Source organism: Euphorbia lathyris, chromosome 4, assembly GCF_963576675.1.
Source record: "Euphorbia lathyris chromosome 4, ddEupLath1.1, whole genome shotgun sequence".
NCBI lineage: Eukaryota > Viridiplantae > Streptophyta > Magnoliopsida > Malpighiales > Euphorbiaceae > Euphorbia > Euphorbia lathyris.
In genome coordinates this window covers 59549937-59564708 of record NC_088913.1, presented here as the reverse complement: position 1 = coordinate 59564708, position 14772 = coordinate 59549937, and the positions used below count along the sequence as shown (strand labels likewise).

At 35.0% G+C, this 14772-nt stretch overlaps 1 protein-coding gene across 1 annotated transcript; it reads right to left on the bottom strand.

The window, feature by feature from the left end:
• Window positions 1-4924: 4924 nt before the first annotated feature.
• LOC136225446 (acidic endochitinase-like) lies at window positions 4925-5995 on the bottom strand. Its single transcript, XM_066013446.1, has one exon. It carries the CDS (start codon window positions 5934-5936, stop codon window positions 5013-5015), a length of 924 nt encoding a protein of 307 aa, XP_065869518.1. The 5' UTR covers window positions 5937-5995; the 3' UTR covers window positions 4925-5012.
• Window positions 5996-14772: the final 8777 nt, after the last annotated feature.

Below are 14772 nucleotides of genomic sequence, written 5' to 3'. Positions count from 1 at the left end.
ATCACAACATCTATCATCACCCAAATAGACACAACCAGAATTAACTGACCTGTATTTGGTAAACCAATCCTTGTTAGGAGTAATATGATAGGAACAACCTGAATCGAGAATCCAAGTCTCTGACATCTGAGTAGTCGCAATTGAAAGCATATCACCGTCATCACCATCTGAACTGTCATTCTTTGCCACGTTTACGGACTTAGATGAATTGCTATTTTGACCATCAGCCTGATTCTTCATCATCGGGTAGTTCCTCTTAATGCGAGCCGGCTACTTGCACTTGTAGCAATGAAACGTCCCTTTGCCCCTGGATTTCGACCTAGAATGTTGTTTTCCAGATTGATCCCTTTCCTTCATTCTTCCACGATCATGGTCACCCTTGACTAATAAACTATCACCTTGAGAGGATGTCTCTCCCAAATTCTTCTTCTACTGGTTATGAGCCAACAATACTGCAGTAATTTCTTCAACTTTGATAGTTTTCTTTCCATATGTCAGAGTAGTCACCATATGTTCGTAAGAAGGTGGCAAAAAGAACAAAGCAAAATCATCGCTCTATCCTCATCTTCAATCGCTATTTCGAGTTGGGCTAGGTCTGAGACAATCTGATTGAAGGAGTTCACATGTTGTCCGAAATCGCTACCCTCCTTCATCTTCAACTGATACAACCTTTATTTGATATACAGTTTAGTTGTTAGGGTCTTTAACATAAACTGTGCTTCTAATTTCGCCCAAATTTCTCATGGTTTACTCAAAGCCACTACGTGATACATGACTTCGTCTGCTAAACCCAGCCATATGGTCCCGACCGCTTTCGCTTGCAGTTCCCCTAGTCATCCAAATCAATCCCATCTGGCTTTGTTGGCTTTAAAGCCTTCAACAGCCTTTGCTGCGCCAACAAGTCTTTCATCCTTGTCTGCCATAAACTGAAGTTTCCATGGCCATTGAATTTCGCAACTTCAAATCTCGCACCTCTTGACATAGCTTCCTCAATGATGCTCTGATACCATTTGAAGGGTCCACGAGTTCACCAACAGCTCAACCATTAGTATGATATTGTCCGCTTTGGGCCAAGCCCGCACAGATTTGTTTTTGGGCTCCTTCCCAAAAGGCCTCATACTAATGTAGTTGGTGAACTTCTTTATAAACTATGTAACTCCTTTGTATCTTTCCGATGTGGGACTTGGGATGTATACCCAACAATTATACTTTAAACAAAGTTTATGATAGCATCAATATAGTGAGTAAGCTCATCAAAATCGCCAGACGAAAGCATAACCCTCCATAGTTGGGAGATCCCTTAACCGCAAGAAGGACTTGAGAAATGAGATTAGGTGGATGATGAATCCTTCTGCATCAGATGAAGCAGATAAACCTAAGAATATCTTGGTAGACCGAACAGGCGAAGACCACTGACTCCATAGATTCCATGCACCTAGAAGTTTAGTAGCATCTCTAGTAATTGCAACAAATGATGAATAACTATATTGGCAAAGAGGATTATTATGGAATTGGATCCAAACATAGTAAAAAAAAGTCAGAAGCAAATTTTTTTAGCCGCCAACGCTTTAAACGTGTAAAAATGTTATCATTTTTTAGAAACTAGCATTGAACTAGTAGAAAATTAAACATGTTTACTTTTTTTTAATAGTAAAGACATAATAAAAATGAATATTAAATATGTTTACTTTTTTTAATGGTAAAGACATATTAAAAATGAATTTAAAAGTGTTATCAAAATAAAAATAAAAAGTCCATTTAAATTCATTAATAATTGTAACATGTTTTTAAAATTATTGAAAAATAAAATTAAAATAAATAAAAACTTTTTAAAAGAAAATGAGCTTCGAGAAAGTTGAACATAGAACCTCCTCAAATAGAAGTAAGCATCTTTAACCATCTTATCTATCTTTAAACATTAAAATAATTCTATACAGAATCAATATAATTCTCGCCAAAATATTATGAGACACCATTACTAAAAAAAAATAAAAAATTCTCAATTCTCCGGCGGAACGCCCCTAGTTCCGCCCCTGCTCCTGCCTGTATTGGTCTATGGTTCCGAGTCCTACAAGCACACACAAAAAAGTCACAAGCAATACACTTATCACGTATAATAGCATCAATTGAAAACAACACCCTATAAAGTTGAATGCATGAAGCAAAATGTACTTGTTGTATTATAAGCACATAAAAAAGATGATGGGATTTAGCTTTGGTGTACAAAAGAATAACAGATAAAACCAACTAAAGTACCAGTCGAAGTTTCCACACTTGGAGGATATTCTATATTCCTAAATTTTGATAATTTAGCCTTGATCATGTCACTGAAACCAACTAATTACCCGTATTGAAGGCTCTGACTGACTTTGCTATAGAATTCTGCAGTCAAACTAGGTCTCCCACTCGAACACAAACCTAATTTACATTTCAATAGAAAATAACTTTAGTAAAGGAAGAGAAAACAAAGGGGATAAAAAGAAAAGATGAAGATTTTAGAATACATAGTGAAAGAAAGTAGGAGAGCTGGAGATTGAAGCTTCAATCCTGAGTATGAAGTAAAATAGCATCAGCAACCAAGCAAACAAAGATTAATTTCCTCTTAACTTATCAATGATGGAAGAGCTTAAAATGTTGTTCAGAAACTGGGACCTGGATGTCTTAGACCGTTTTGTCTGAAACTGGACTACTGTCACAATAAGATGTTTTGGCCGGTTTGGGTTCTCAAAGCAGAACAGGCAGCGTTGTTGCTGAGTCAAACCATGTTAAATAGCCAATGAGGGTTAGTCCGAGTGTTAAGGCGTTGAACCTCTGCTTGACAGGTTTGAGGTTCGACTCTCCACTTCGTCAAAATTTAGCCCTCGTTGGTAGGTAATCTGTAACTGTAAATTCCACTGTAAACTTTCATCGAGGTCTGTGGTTTGCCCTGACATTGAGAGTGGGTAGACCTACCCTTACCTAAACTTTCTGTAACAAAAAAAACTATGTTAAATACACAAAAAAGTATGAAAATATAATATCTGAGATTACCTGTTGGTTCTCCAAACGTGTTGAGGTCTGCTTGAATTTTCTCCAGCAGCCTGCTTTCCCTTTATGCTCTCAGCTTCCTGCTATTAAACAAAAACAAGCAAATGGAAATTTCTCCAATCAGTCAATTAAGTCAAAGGATCATGCATGAGTTGAAATACTCCGTACATTATTTTTTTATAGGTCATTTAAGGTTTTGCATTAAAACCAATGCAATATTGATGAGAATAAGCTTTAACAATACCAAAAAGTAATGAAAGCAACATGTTAACATCCTGATATATATTTAGTATTGTTAATGTAACATATTATTGAATTTTCAATAAGACAAATTATAAAAGGGGAACTAATTAAGCTAACCTATATGTTTCCAATGAGCACGTATGGAGCATCGACAACATAGAATATCATATTATGGTTTTATTTTGATATTAGAAATGATATTAGTGTTGCAATACCAAGCTAGTGATATTGAAATGACATTTTTCGTTAAATTTAGTTTCTTTTTTAATTTTAGAATCATATATTGGATTTAGTAATATATTAAAAGTTGAATTTTTTGATATTATATGTTCTTTTTGAATTGATTTGTATATTTAAATTAACAAATAATTATTGTCGGTAGCAAATTGGAATATGAAAACCAGTATATATAATAAATAATGCATAAATTATATAGGGACGGTTTTAAAAGCTTCTACAATTAATGGTCTTTGGAGTTGGTTTTATATGAACCGACCCAATAATAAGTCATTCAGGTCTGTTGTTATAAGCAACCCATCTAAATGATAACATATTAGCGACGGTTGTTTAAAAAAATACGAGGCCACTTCAATCGATTGCGTGTCTAAAAATATATGGTCTTTAGCGTCGTTTTATTTGAACAACTATAGCCAACAAGACATCTTTAGGGTTGGTACTTTTTTTTTTTTTTTGGTAGAAAAGGAAAAGAAAAACGAACAACAACAAACTACACACGAATTAGCCTAGGAAAGCTAACCCCAATCCTATCTTCTAATGCCCGACTTCAAATATCTTTGGAATCAGCTTCTTTCAGAAGTTGTTCCTAATAAGACCCACTAAAGAAATGTTTATACTAGTAATGATGACCAATAAATATCAAAATTCAATGCTATATAATTGAACCAAGTTAATTCTGACACAAGGGCATCATATAATACCTAAAAAAATATAGTTATTCATGAAGCTCTATTTCCGTCCAATTTTACATGTACGATGCACGAGAAATTCTACTGTAAATCGGATTCAATAGACCCTACTAATGGACTGAGATCATAAATAAATAGAATTTCTATATGCACACATGTATTATAAAAAGAAAAATTTCTTTTGCATTCCAATCAAAACTAGTAAACAAATGGGAAAACAACAACAAAAAAAAAATCAAATAAAAGCATCATAAACCATCATTATCAAAGACTTTGCACATGTACAAGAAACATAGTGTATTAATTGAATTTGATAAGAATTTCAATGATCACCACTGAGACTTGAGAGCCCTCTTTAATTACAATTGCAATTTGGACAAGGCAATATACTCTAATCTAAATAATCAACATTGTGGAAACAAATGCAATAACTATAACTATAATTAAGTTTACATCTTGTTTTTTAGACTATGATGGATTTTGTGAAATATATTGGATGAATGTTTGTTTGAATAAATGATGACTTGACTTTCTTTCTTGTTGTTTTGAGAGTTGCAGTGTGCAAAAATGGTATTGAATTTGGGTATTGTTTTCATGGAATTATGGTGTTTAAGTTTATGAAGAGATTTTGATTATGACTTTTGGTAGTGTTTTATGAAACTTTAAAACAAACTGTCATTTATTTGGAATGCTATGAAAATATAGCTAGATGAGAATATCACCATAGATAATAGCGAAATGAAATAGTTTATTTATTTATTTGTAATGGAATATGAAGATACATTTATTTATTTATTTATAGATATGGTTTATAGTTTAAACATAGTTGATGATAGCATCGCTATAGCCAGTAAGCTCATCATAATACTCAGACCAAAGCATAACCCCTCCATAGTTGGAAAATCCCTTAATGACAGGAAGGACTTGAGAAATGAGATCAGGTGGCTTGATGAATCCTCCACTAGGAGCTGCATCAGTTGAAGCAGGTAAACCTAAGAATATCTTGGTAGACGGAACAGGCGAAGCCCAGTTACTCCATACATTCCATGAATCTAGAAGTTTAGTAGCATCTCCAGTAATTGCAGCAAATGATGAATAACTATATTGGCAAGGAGGATTGTTATAGAATTGGATCCAAACATAGTCAAAAAGACCTGTATTGAGAGCTTTTCCCATCCAAGCATCAGGAAATGGACATTGGGGAGCTGCAGATAAGTATACTTTCCTACTCTCAGTGGTATATGCTGATAAGAACCTAGCAAGATCATCCCAGTATTGAGTTGTACCTCCTTCAATGTCGAAATCAATCCCGTCTAGAACAGCTGCTCCCAGCGGACGTGACGATGAAGTCCCACCGAGGAAATTATTCCAAATGTAAGTAGCAACTTCCATGGCATCCTCTGTAGATGAAAGATAATAGCTCCCAGCTCCTCCACCAATTGCAAGGAAAACCTTAATTCCTTTGGATTGACATGATTCAATATCTGAGCTGAAACCAGTGCAACCATTAGTGTAGGGATCACAATGGCCTGCAAGGTTAATCATAGGAGTTTGGCCATTGCCAAAAGTGGAAAGGAAAGCAATGATCACATATTCAAAATTGCCTCTTTCACATGTTTCTGCTAATGTTTTTTCACCTCCATTCTGACCCCAATAGATTGATATTCCTCCTGCTTCTACTTCTGAACCCACAACAAGAAATGTCACCATTAATGCTGCTAACCACAATATTTTTGCCATATTCTACCTGCTGTTTAATGCTTTTCTTTTCTTTTTTGATTTGGTGTGTTTCATCTTCACTAAAACCTTCTCTTTTTATAACCCAATATTACTCTTACTCATTTAAAACATGCATGCATTGCATACTTTATTATTTTTTGTTTTTCTTTTTGCATTTGCATTGCCAAACACCATTCATTCATTCATTCATACAAGACAAAATAAATCAACAATTAAATAAATTAAGATAACTTCAAATTAAAGATTGGCCCACAACCTCATCTCTAAAATATCACATGTTTATTGTTTTGCATTTAAGAGATCAAAAATATTCATACTCTATATATTCCTTAGTGACCACTACATTATTATCTCTGTATATAAATTATATTCTAAATTGTTTAACCTCATCTTTTAATCCTTAGGATCAACCCCAATGTATAGCAAGTTGATGGTAATAAGAGTTTTCTGCAACTTTCATCAATTGTAATATATATTATTTCAAATATTTATTTTGCTTTTTGTTTTTCATTCATACAAGACAAAATAAAATCAATAATTAAATAAATTAAGATTGATCCACCAACATACTCCATCTCTAACATGTTAATATTATCTATATATAAATTATATTCTAAATGGTTTAAACTCATCTTTATCTTTTAATTGTTAGGAGCAACCAATTTTAATTCTCCTACTTTCAATGTAATATATTATTTCAAATATCCATCATTTCATTTTCACCCCAATCCAAAGTGAATAAACAATTTCATTTTCTTGCTTTAGGTAAAGCTCAATAATATATTTTTATATTAATTTCTGATCTACACCTTCACCTGAATGCCCTTCAACTTAAAGCGTGCACAATACATGTACATCTCAACATGTGTTTTTAATTCCACTATTTAATAAGGTTGTCAGAAATTCGTACAAGAGGCTCTCATATCATGTAATGAAACCGTTTGAATTAAAAATTTAAACGGATTGTGCACACCCAAAAATAATTGAGTTGACAGTTTAACTACCTTTTTTCTATTCCATATTCAAAATATTAGAGCTCATTACAAATTTTAGAGATTCCTCAAGCGGACCAAATTAATACACGTATAAAGATTTAGCATTGAATTAAATCACTAAACCATCTCATTGAATTCCTCTAGGCATAATTCTTGAGATTTTCTCAATATTTAGTTCCAGAACCGATCAACGGCCGACCTATATATTGGTAGGGCTGTAATCGAGCCGAGCCGAGCTTTGGCCTGTTCAAGCTCGGCTCGCTATAAAATTAACGAGCTCGAACCCGAGCCAAGCTTGCTATAAAATTAACGAGCTGAGCCCGAGCCAAGCTTTGGCTTGCTCAACGAGCTTGAGCCGAGCTTCGAGCTTGTTTCAAGCTCAAAATCCTCTTTTGGACTTGGTTCATTAAGAAAATTATCTAACCATGAATTGTTTGTGAGTAAATTGTTAATTATATTTGTGAAGTTTGCTCGCAAATAACTCTTTAATTGTGTACATAAACAAGCTCACAAGCAAAGTTCGTGAATAAATAAACAAGATGCTTACAAATAGTCCGTATATTACTCATTTATTATGTTTGTGAACGAACTCATCTAATAGCAAATGAAATAATATTAAGTTTAAATATTTGTGAACTAACACAAAACTATATAGTTTTCTACAAAACTAAAATTTGTTCATAAATGTTCTAATCGAGCCTGCTCGCGAGCTTTCGAGCCGAGCTTTGGTCTACTCAAGCTTGGCTCGTTTACAAACCGAGCCAGTAAATCGTGTTCACAAGCGGCTCGTTTACAAATCGAGCCGAGTCGAGCCGAGCTTTTATCGAGCCGATCACCGAGCCGCTCATGAGCGGCTCTGTTCATTTACAGCCCTATATATTGGACCGAAAGAATCAATCTTTTTATATTTGTTGTTATATTTATAGGCATTACACTTATTTGGGTCCCTAAACTAAAGTTTCAAAGTCAATTAGAACCCTAAACTATCAATCATCAATTAGATCCCTAAACTAAATAAAAATCGTCAATTGAGTCCATATTCTATCCTAAAATTAGAAATTGCGAATATTTAATATGGACAATAATAATATATGTGTTGGTTCAAAATTGGTTGGGGAAATGAGTGTGAAACTGTTCAACCGAATTTTGATGAGGCCTTAATTGATGATTTTTTTATTTAGAAATAGGGACTAAATTGATGATTTTTGGTTAGTTCAAGGACCTAAATGATAATTTTAATAGTTTAAGGTCTTAATTGATTTTGAAACCTTAGTTTAAGGTGCCAAATACGTATTGTGCCATATTTATAATATTGCTAGAGTGTTATAATATGTATCCTAATTTGACAAACGTTAATTTCAATCTCATTTTATGGTTTGATTTCTGTTGGGGTAATTTAATTTTTATATTTTTAGCATATGTTATAATTTTACACTAGAATTAAATTTATTTAATTACATTGAACTTTTTTTTATTGCGAATTAAATTCAACTTTCAACAACATAAAAATGTAATAAAAGTAAAAAATAATAACAAAATTATAACAAAAAACAGAAAAAGAAATAGTAAAAAATCAGGATCAAATATGAACTATTTTTCAGCAATCTTGCCCAATAACTTCTGCAACGAAATTGAATCCCGAATCAGTGGAATTTTGGACGACCAGCATAGAATTCTAAAAATTTGGAATGTTAACTTTCCAGAATTGATGCGGGACATCTTTCCCTAGGATCGGGTCCGTACGAGGGAAGTCGGACGAAGAACCAAGCACGAGCAACAAGCAAGTAAAGAAGCCAAAACAGGGCCACATAACAGCTCAACAGCTCAGGCACGCCCCGCGTACCTTATAGCACGCTCCGCGTACTTGAGTGTCTGATCCGGAGAAGGGTTCAACAGCCAAGGCACGCCCTGCGTAGAATTGGGCATGCCCCGCGTAGAGGGAGTACTGATCCAGAGAGGAGCTCAACAGCCAAGGCACGCCCCGCGTAGAATTAGGCTCGCCCCGCGTATAATGAGTACTGATCCGGAGAAGAGCTCAACGGCCAACATACGCCCCGCGTGCCTTCAGTTTAAGCAACTTGCTCCTTACTCCAGCTTCCTCCTTATTTACAATCCTACCACTCATTATTACACCTTTGCCACTCCCTTATTACAACCCTACTACTCCCTATTTACCATCCATGCCACCCCTTTATATTTAACCCCTTTTACCCTTATCTTATTATTTTTAAGTAGTTATATGCTTTACCCTTTATTGTAATTTGGCAATTAGATTTTAGATGATATAAATTCATCTATTTGTCATTGTAATGCTTAACTTTTTATCAATCAAATTATCAACTTCTTTGTGAAGCTTTGTTAAGGTTTTCACCTTCAACAATGGGGGATCTTTGATTTCCTACGGATTTAGTCCGTAAAACCCGAGATTCACTCCTTTTAGTTTAGCTAGAGAAGAAATATCTTTGTAAGTTTACGATTAAAACTTTCAGTGAAAACCGATCTGTATCAGTTGGTATCAGAGCCGATCGTTTTCCTTGAACGGAGACTTCTTTCCACAATGATTCAACCGAGTTATTCATAAGCCTTAAAGGAACGTCTTGAAGCCGAGACAATGGAGATGGAGCTCCAATAGGTTGAGATGATAAGAAAGACAAGTGAGGACTTGGAGCAAGAAGAGATGGAAAGACTCCAAAGGAGAACCCGAAGTAGCCGGAGGTGACAACGTCGAGTCCAACGGAAAGGAGATGGAGAAACCACTATCTCGCCTCCTAAGGATTCATCCCAAACCTGTCCTCTATTGCACAAGGAAAAGGTAAATCCAAAGCTTTCAATTCTTGATATGGAAGTTGCGGGTATGCCTACTCTTAGTGAGGATTTGGTTGTTTGTGGTGTTGTTAGCAATTTAAATTCTCATTGTGGAGTTGTTGATAATGAATGTATGAATGAGGATTTAAATGTATGTGTGGATGAGGAGGAAGGGATGCTTGTGTGTGAGAACATGGGGAAGGTTGAATTTGTGTGTGGTAATATTGAGGAAACCCATGTCGCAAGGGATACTCCCCAAGTGTTTGATAAAATGCCCCTTAGGCCTAGCTATATAAGTATGCCTAAGGAAATTGATGGCATATGTCTTGAAGAAGGGGAGAAGGAGTTTGGGCTTGTTAATCTCTTTGGGAAGCATGATGAAATTAGTTTATGTGTGGAGATTGATGGCTATGGAGATGGGAGAGATGTTGGTGGTTCTACCATATTGGGTTGTAACATGTCTTTTGAGTCGGGCGACTTGGCACGTGAATTAGTCGGTTCAAATTATGAAGAGGAGTGGGAGGAAACGAAAGGTCATGGGAAAAGACGGATCGTGGATGAAGATGGAAATGAATTTGAATACAACCATGAAGAAGAGGAGTTAGAAGAGGAGATTGATGAAGAGGAGAACCAATCCGAGAATGAGCTATAAAGACATGAGGAGTGTGATTATTATGATGGCGAATTCGAGGATGAGGTTGAAGAGAGAGAGCACGCTTCCGAAGATGAAATATGTGAAGATGGTGAACTTTGTCATAGTGCATATGAGTTTGATTATGATGAAGATGGTAGAGTTTACCATGGGGAGAATGAAGGTCGACGCATTGAGTGGGACCAATGTGGGACTGCTTATGAGGAAGACGGAGATGGGGTCTACTATGATGAGAGTGAGTGTCGGTGTGTTGAGTGGGATCGACACGGGGCTCCTTATGAAGATAATGAAGGTAGATTCTGTTGGTCCCTAGTAATTAGTTCCAAGGGGGGGGGGGGGGTTAGGAACTGATATAACTTTTTCGCGTTTAGTAATGCTGACTGAAGGTTATTTTAGGAGTTTGTTAACTCAGCTTTTGGTCAGCTTGGTGAGATGTGTTTTAAGACAGCTTTAGTCAGGTGTTGACTAAAGTTATTTTCTTGTAAGTTAGGAATTGACACTCTTGGAGGTCAGCTTCTAACTCAGCACAACTTATTTACTCAAGGTCAGCTTTGGCAATTTATATGCTAAGTAGATAAAGCAAACAACACATGCAATATGAGAGAGAGTTTAGAGATTACTCAGTATCACTTATCCTGGTTCGGCCTCTCTGCCTATGTCCAGTCCCCAGAGTCCTCCGGGCTTTTTGAATCCAATACTGAGCTCTTTAACGGTAGAGCACAAACCAATTACAAGGCAGTTGAATATGCAAGAGTACCTTCCTCTATTCGTCTACTCAACTCCTACTAAGTGCTACAACCCAGCACCTAGATTTCTCTACCACTGAATGCTTACAACCAAGCACTCAGCTTAACACTCTCAATATTCCTATTGATCACAGACTTGTTCTTTTTCAACTAAAGAACACTTTAGATGATTACAAAACAATCAATCTAGCATTTACACAGAGAATAGAAAAGTTGGTGTAAGATCTTTTTGTATTTGAGTGCTTTCAAGATTTTCTCTCTTTGTATTTTTCTCTTGATGCTTCGATGATTATCCAAGGTTCTTCATTGTCCTTTTATAGAAGGAAAATTGCAGATTTGGATCGTTTGAATTGTTGTTACCGTTAACACCAAAACGGCTCTTTTGGGGGACAAATTCTGGTCAGCTTCAGTTTGTTCCGCCATTCCCTTCCTCTGTTTTCTTCAGGCGTCAGGTTTTGTCTTATTGCACCAGACTTGTCTTTTTGCGCCAGTTGTCTTTTACCAATAATCCAATGTCCCATGTTTCTTGGAATTAGTCTTTTGTATGTCTTCGAGGTTCTAATTATTGGTGCAGAGGATTGGCAGACTTTGTCTTGTAGTGAACGAATCCTTCATGATGTCCTGACTGTCACTCAGCTTTATTCGTTATCTTCGAATGTTCAACTTCTAAGCTGAGTTCTTTCTTGGTCATCTCTGTTATGTTTAAATGCTTCTGAAGAAGTCTTCAAATTTAGTTAGCGCACTAGCAGAATTCAGATGAAAGACCGTAGTCGTAATCTCATCGGTTGGACTCTGAGTTAGAAGATTGTTATGGTTTAATGACCTCCTTCACGCAATCAAAGTTCAAAGCCATTCAAAATTTTCAAAAACTTTCTTAATTCAACAATATCAATTTTATAGCTAGATGAGACTATCAACATCATAATAGCGGAATCATATACACTACAAAAAATAGGGCTTTAGTGGCCTTTTTGTAGCAGCACTTTGATTGAGTGCCCCAATGGGCTTTGGGCCATCTATTGTTGTGGCTAAATTAAAAACTGCCCCTATGGGCTTTAATTAAATGATACTATATGAAAGCCCATGAGCAATTAGGTTATTTTCTTCATCTTTCTAAGTCAAGGCAAACTCAGAACTTCTCGATTTTCACCACTCAAGCCGCATACATGGGATCTGCTATCTGCTATCGCTGTATCTAGTTCGCAAATTACTTCCTCTTCCTCTCCTCTCCTCTCAGATTCACGATTTTCTTAATTCTCTACTATCTGCTATCTGATATCGCTGCTATCGCTATATCTGCTATCGTTGTTAGTTATAGAGGTTTGTGTCTATTCTATCTCTATCTCTTCCCAACCTCGTTTTTTTTTGTTTTTCTAGAAATATCTACTACACTGCTTGGGTTTGAGATGCTTTCTCTGTTTTTTCTGTTGGAAATTGGGGTTTTACTAATTAATTGTAACTTCATCAGAGACATGGGATGGTAACATCTATTAGCTTATTCATTGTTATTCTTCTTGTTAATTTGTTGTTTCTATTGAGTGTTTATGTGCTTATTCTGACATTCGTTTGTATTCAGAAATTTTGAAATATTTGTAGAGAACGAATTGAAATCCAACCTGAATGGCCAACGGGTTGAAATTTGGAATATTATGGATATTTTAATTTGAGATTCAATGAGGAAGCCAATGGATGAAATGTCGTTGTCTATACTAGAGGTAAATTGTGAAAGATTTTAGTACTAATTTGAGGCTTAATTTGGCATATTTTATCTAATATCGTCTGTTGGTTTCTGCTACAGGAAATGCACAGATTATTTTTCTTCCAATAAGGTAAGCCCATTTTTTAGGTGCTTATTTATCTAATTAGATTGCTTATTAACTGAATCCACTCTTAAAGTTAGTAAAAACCGACCTCTGTCTGCATAATCTCAGGTCAAATAAGTTCATGTGTTGGAATCTTACTTTGTTGTTTAAATGTTAAGTCGAAAAATGTGACGACAATGCTATTGTTAATTTGTTGCTTATTCATTACTATTCTTCTGAATACAAACGAATGGTCAATTTAGTCATTCTTTTAATCTGAGTTATGTTTGTGTTTTGAGCAGAATGAGCAGAGTATATAGTATTCTTTTTGGGTTCTTTATTTTGGCCATTCCTAGTGTTTCTTATTTGGTTGTGAATCCCCCTTTTTCGATATATACAGTGACTATGAGATGACATATTGCTTCATTTTTGCTTTAAGTTCTTCTATTCAAACATTTCCATATTTATATATATAGCTGGTATTTAGATTGTGAATTTTGAAGGTTAGCTAACCAACCCAACTCATCCTCCACCACTTTCTTACAAATTTCTAACTTGTTCAGTTGATAATCTATCATTTATTTTATTTAGTTTTGCCAATTTTATAATATGCAAAATTTAAATTTAATCATTCCACTGGTTGTTTTATTGATTATCTATTGCTGCTCAGCTTTCTTATAGGAGATATAGATCAAGTATACACAAGAAATCTATTGATGAAAAGTAATATGTTATAAAAACTTGTCACTAGTACAGTAATTTCCTCACCAGGAACTATGGAGTATTTAATTAACTTCATACATAATTACATACCTATACTTGTTTTTTTTTTCTGTTAAAAACTTGATAATTTTGGACTTTTAGCATTCTTATTTGCTGATTTAGTAGACTTCAAAATTGGACATGACGCCACCAACTCAAACTTTTTCAATTGACACAAGAAGATTAGGATTGTACATGTTCAAGGAATGCTCCAATTTTTCAATTTTCCAATTGTTCAAGGAATTGTACATGTTCAAACTTTTTCAATTTTTGCTAGCAGCCCTTCATCTGACATATCACAAAAATGCTCCAATGTTTATTTGCTGCCTGGATACTTAAAGGGAAGACCTTTGAACCCACAAATAGTAGCATAAATAGATAGAGAAAGTAACAAATTATAAAAACTCAATTAGTTAGACCTTATTTACATGTAAGATGCCACCAAATCTTCTAAGGCATAATTAACAGTTGAGATTAAACATACCAAGCTACCTTCTAGAATTAGTTAGACCTTATTTACATGGTATCAAAAGCAATTGGGCATTTCTCTGCCGATATATTTAGCAAACAATTCCTCACAAACTCAATTTGTTTTGGTAATCCGAATTTCCCTAGGATGTTACCAATTTGGATATCAATTTTGTTTTTCTTAATCTGTATGTTTTATATCACTTTGTATCAAGTTGTATAGTTTTAATCATTAATGAAGCATAAAAACTTTCCCATTGCTTTTGCTATATGCAAACCTTTTCTTTCAAAACAAACATCTAAAAACAATTATCAATCTGGGTGAAAAGAAATCACACAAACCTATTTCTATAAACAGAATATCGTAGTCAACTAAGTTCCTGGACTTCTTGTATAATCCCTACAGGTTATTTTATATTATTATATTATATATGCATATGTATGCTTGAGAAATCCAGGTTGGGTTGAGATGTTCCTAATTACGTTGATGCAAGTTGTTTTCAAGTTGCAGGGATCTACATTACTAAAGCTCTTTTCTTTTGGTTCCCTCAGCTCTTTTCATTTGCAGTCGCGACATAGCTACTAAGTTCTTTGTTGGAGGTACTT

Excerpts from the sequence above, each read along its gene's own strand:
- LOC136225446 (XM_066013446.1), bottom strand. The coding sequence starts at position 5,936 with ATGGCAAAAATATTGTGGTTAGCAGCATTAATGGTGACATTTCTTGTT.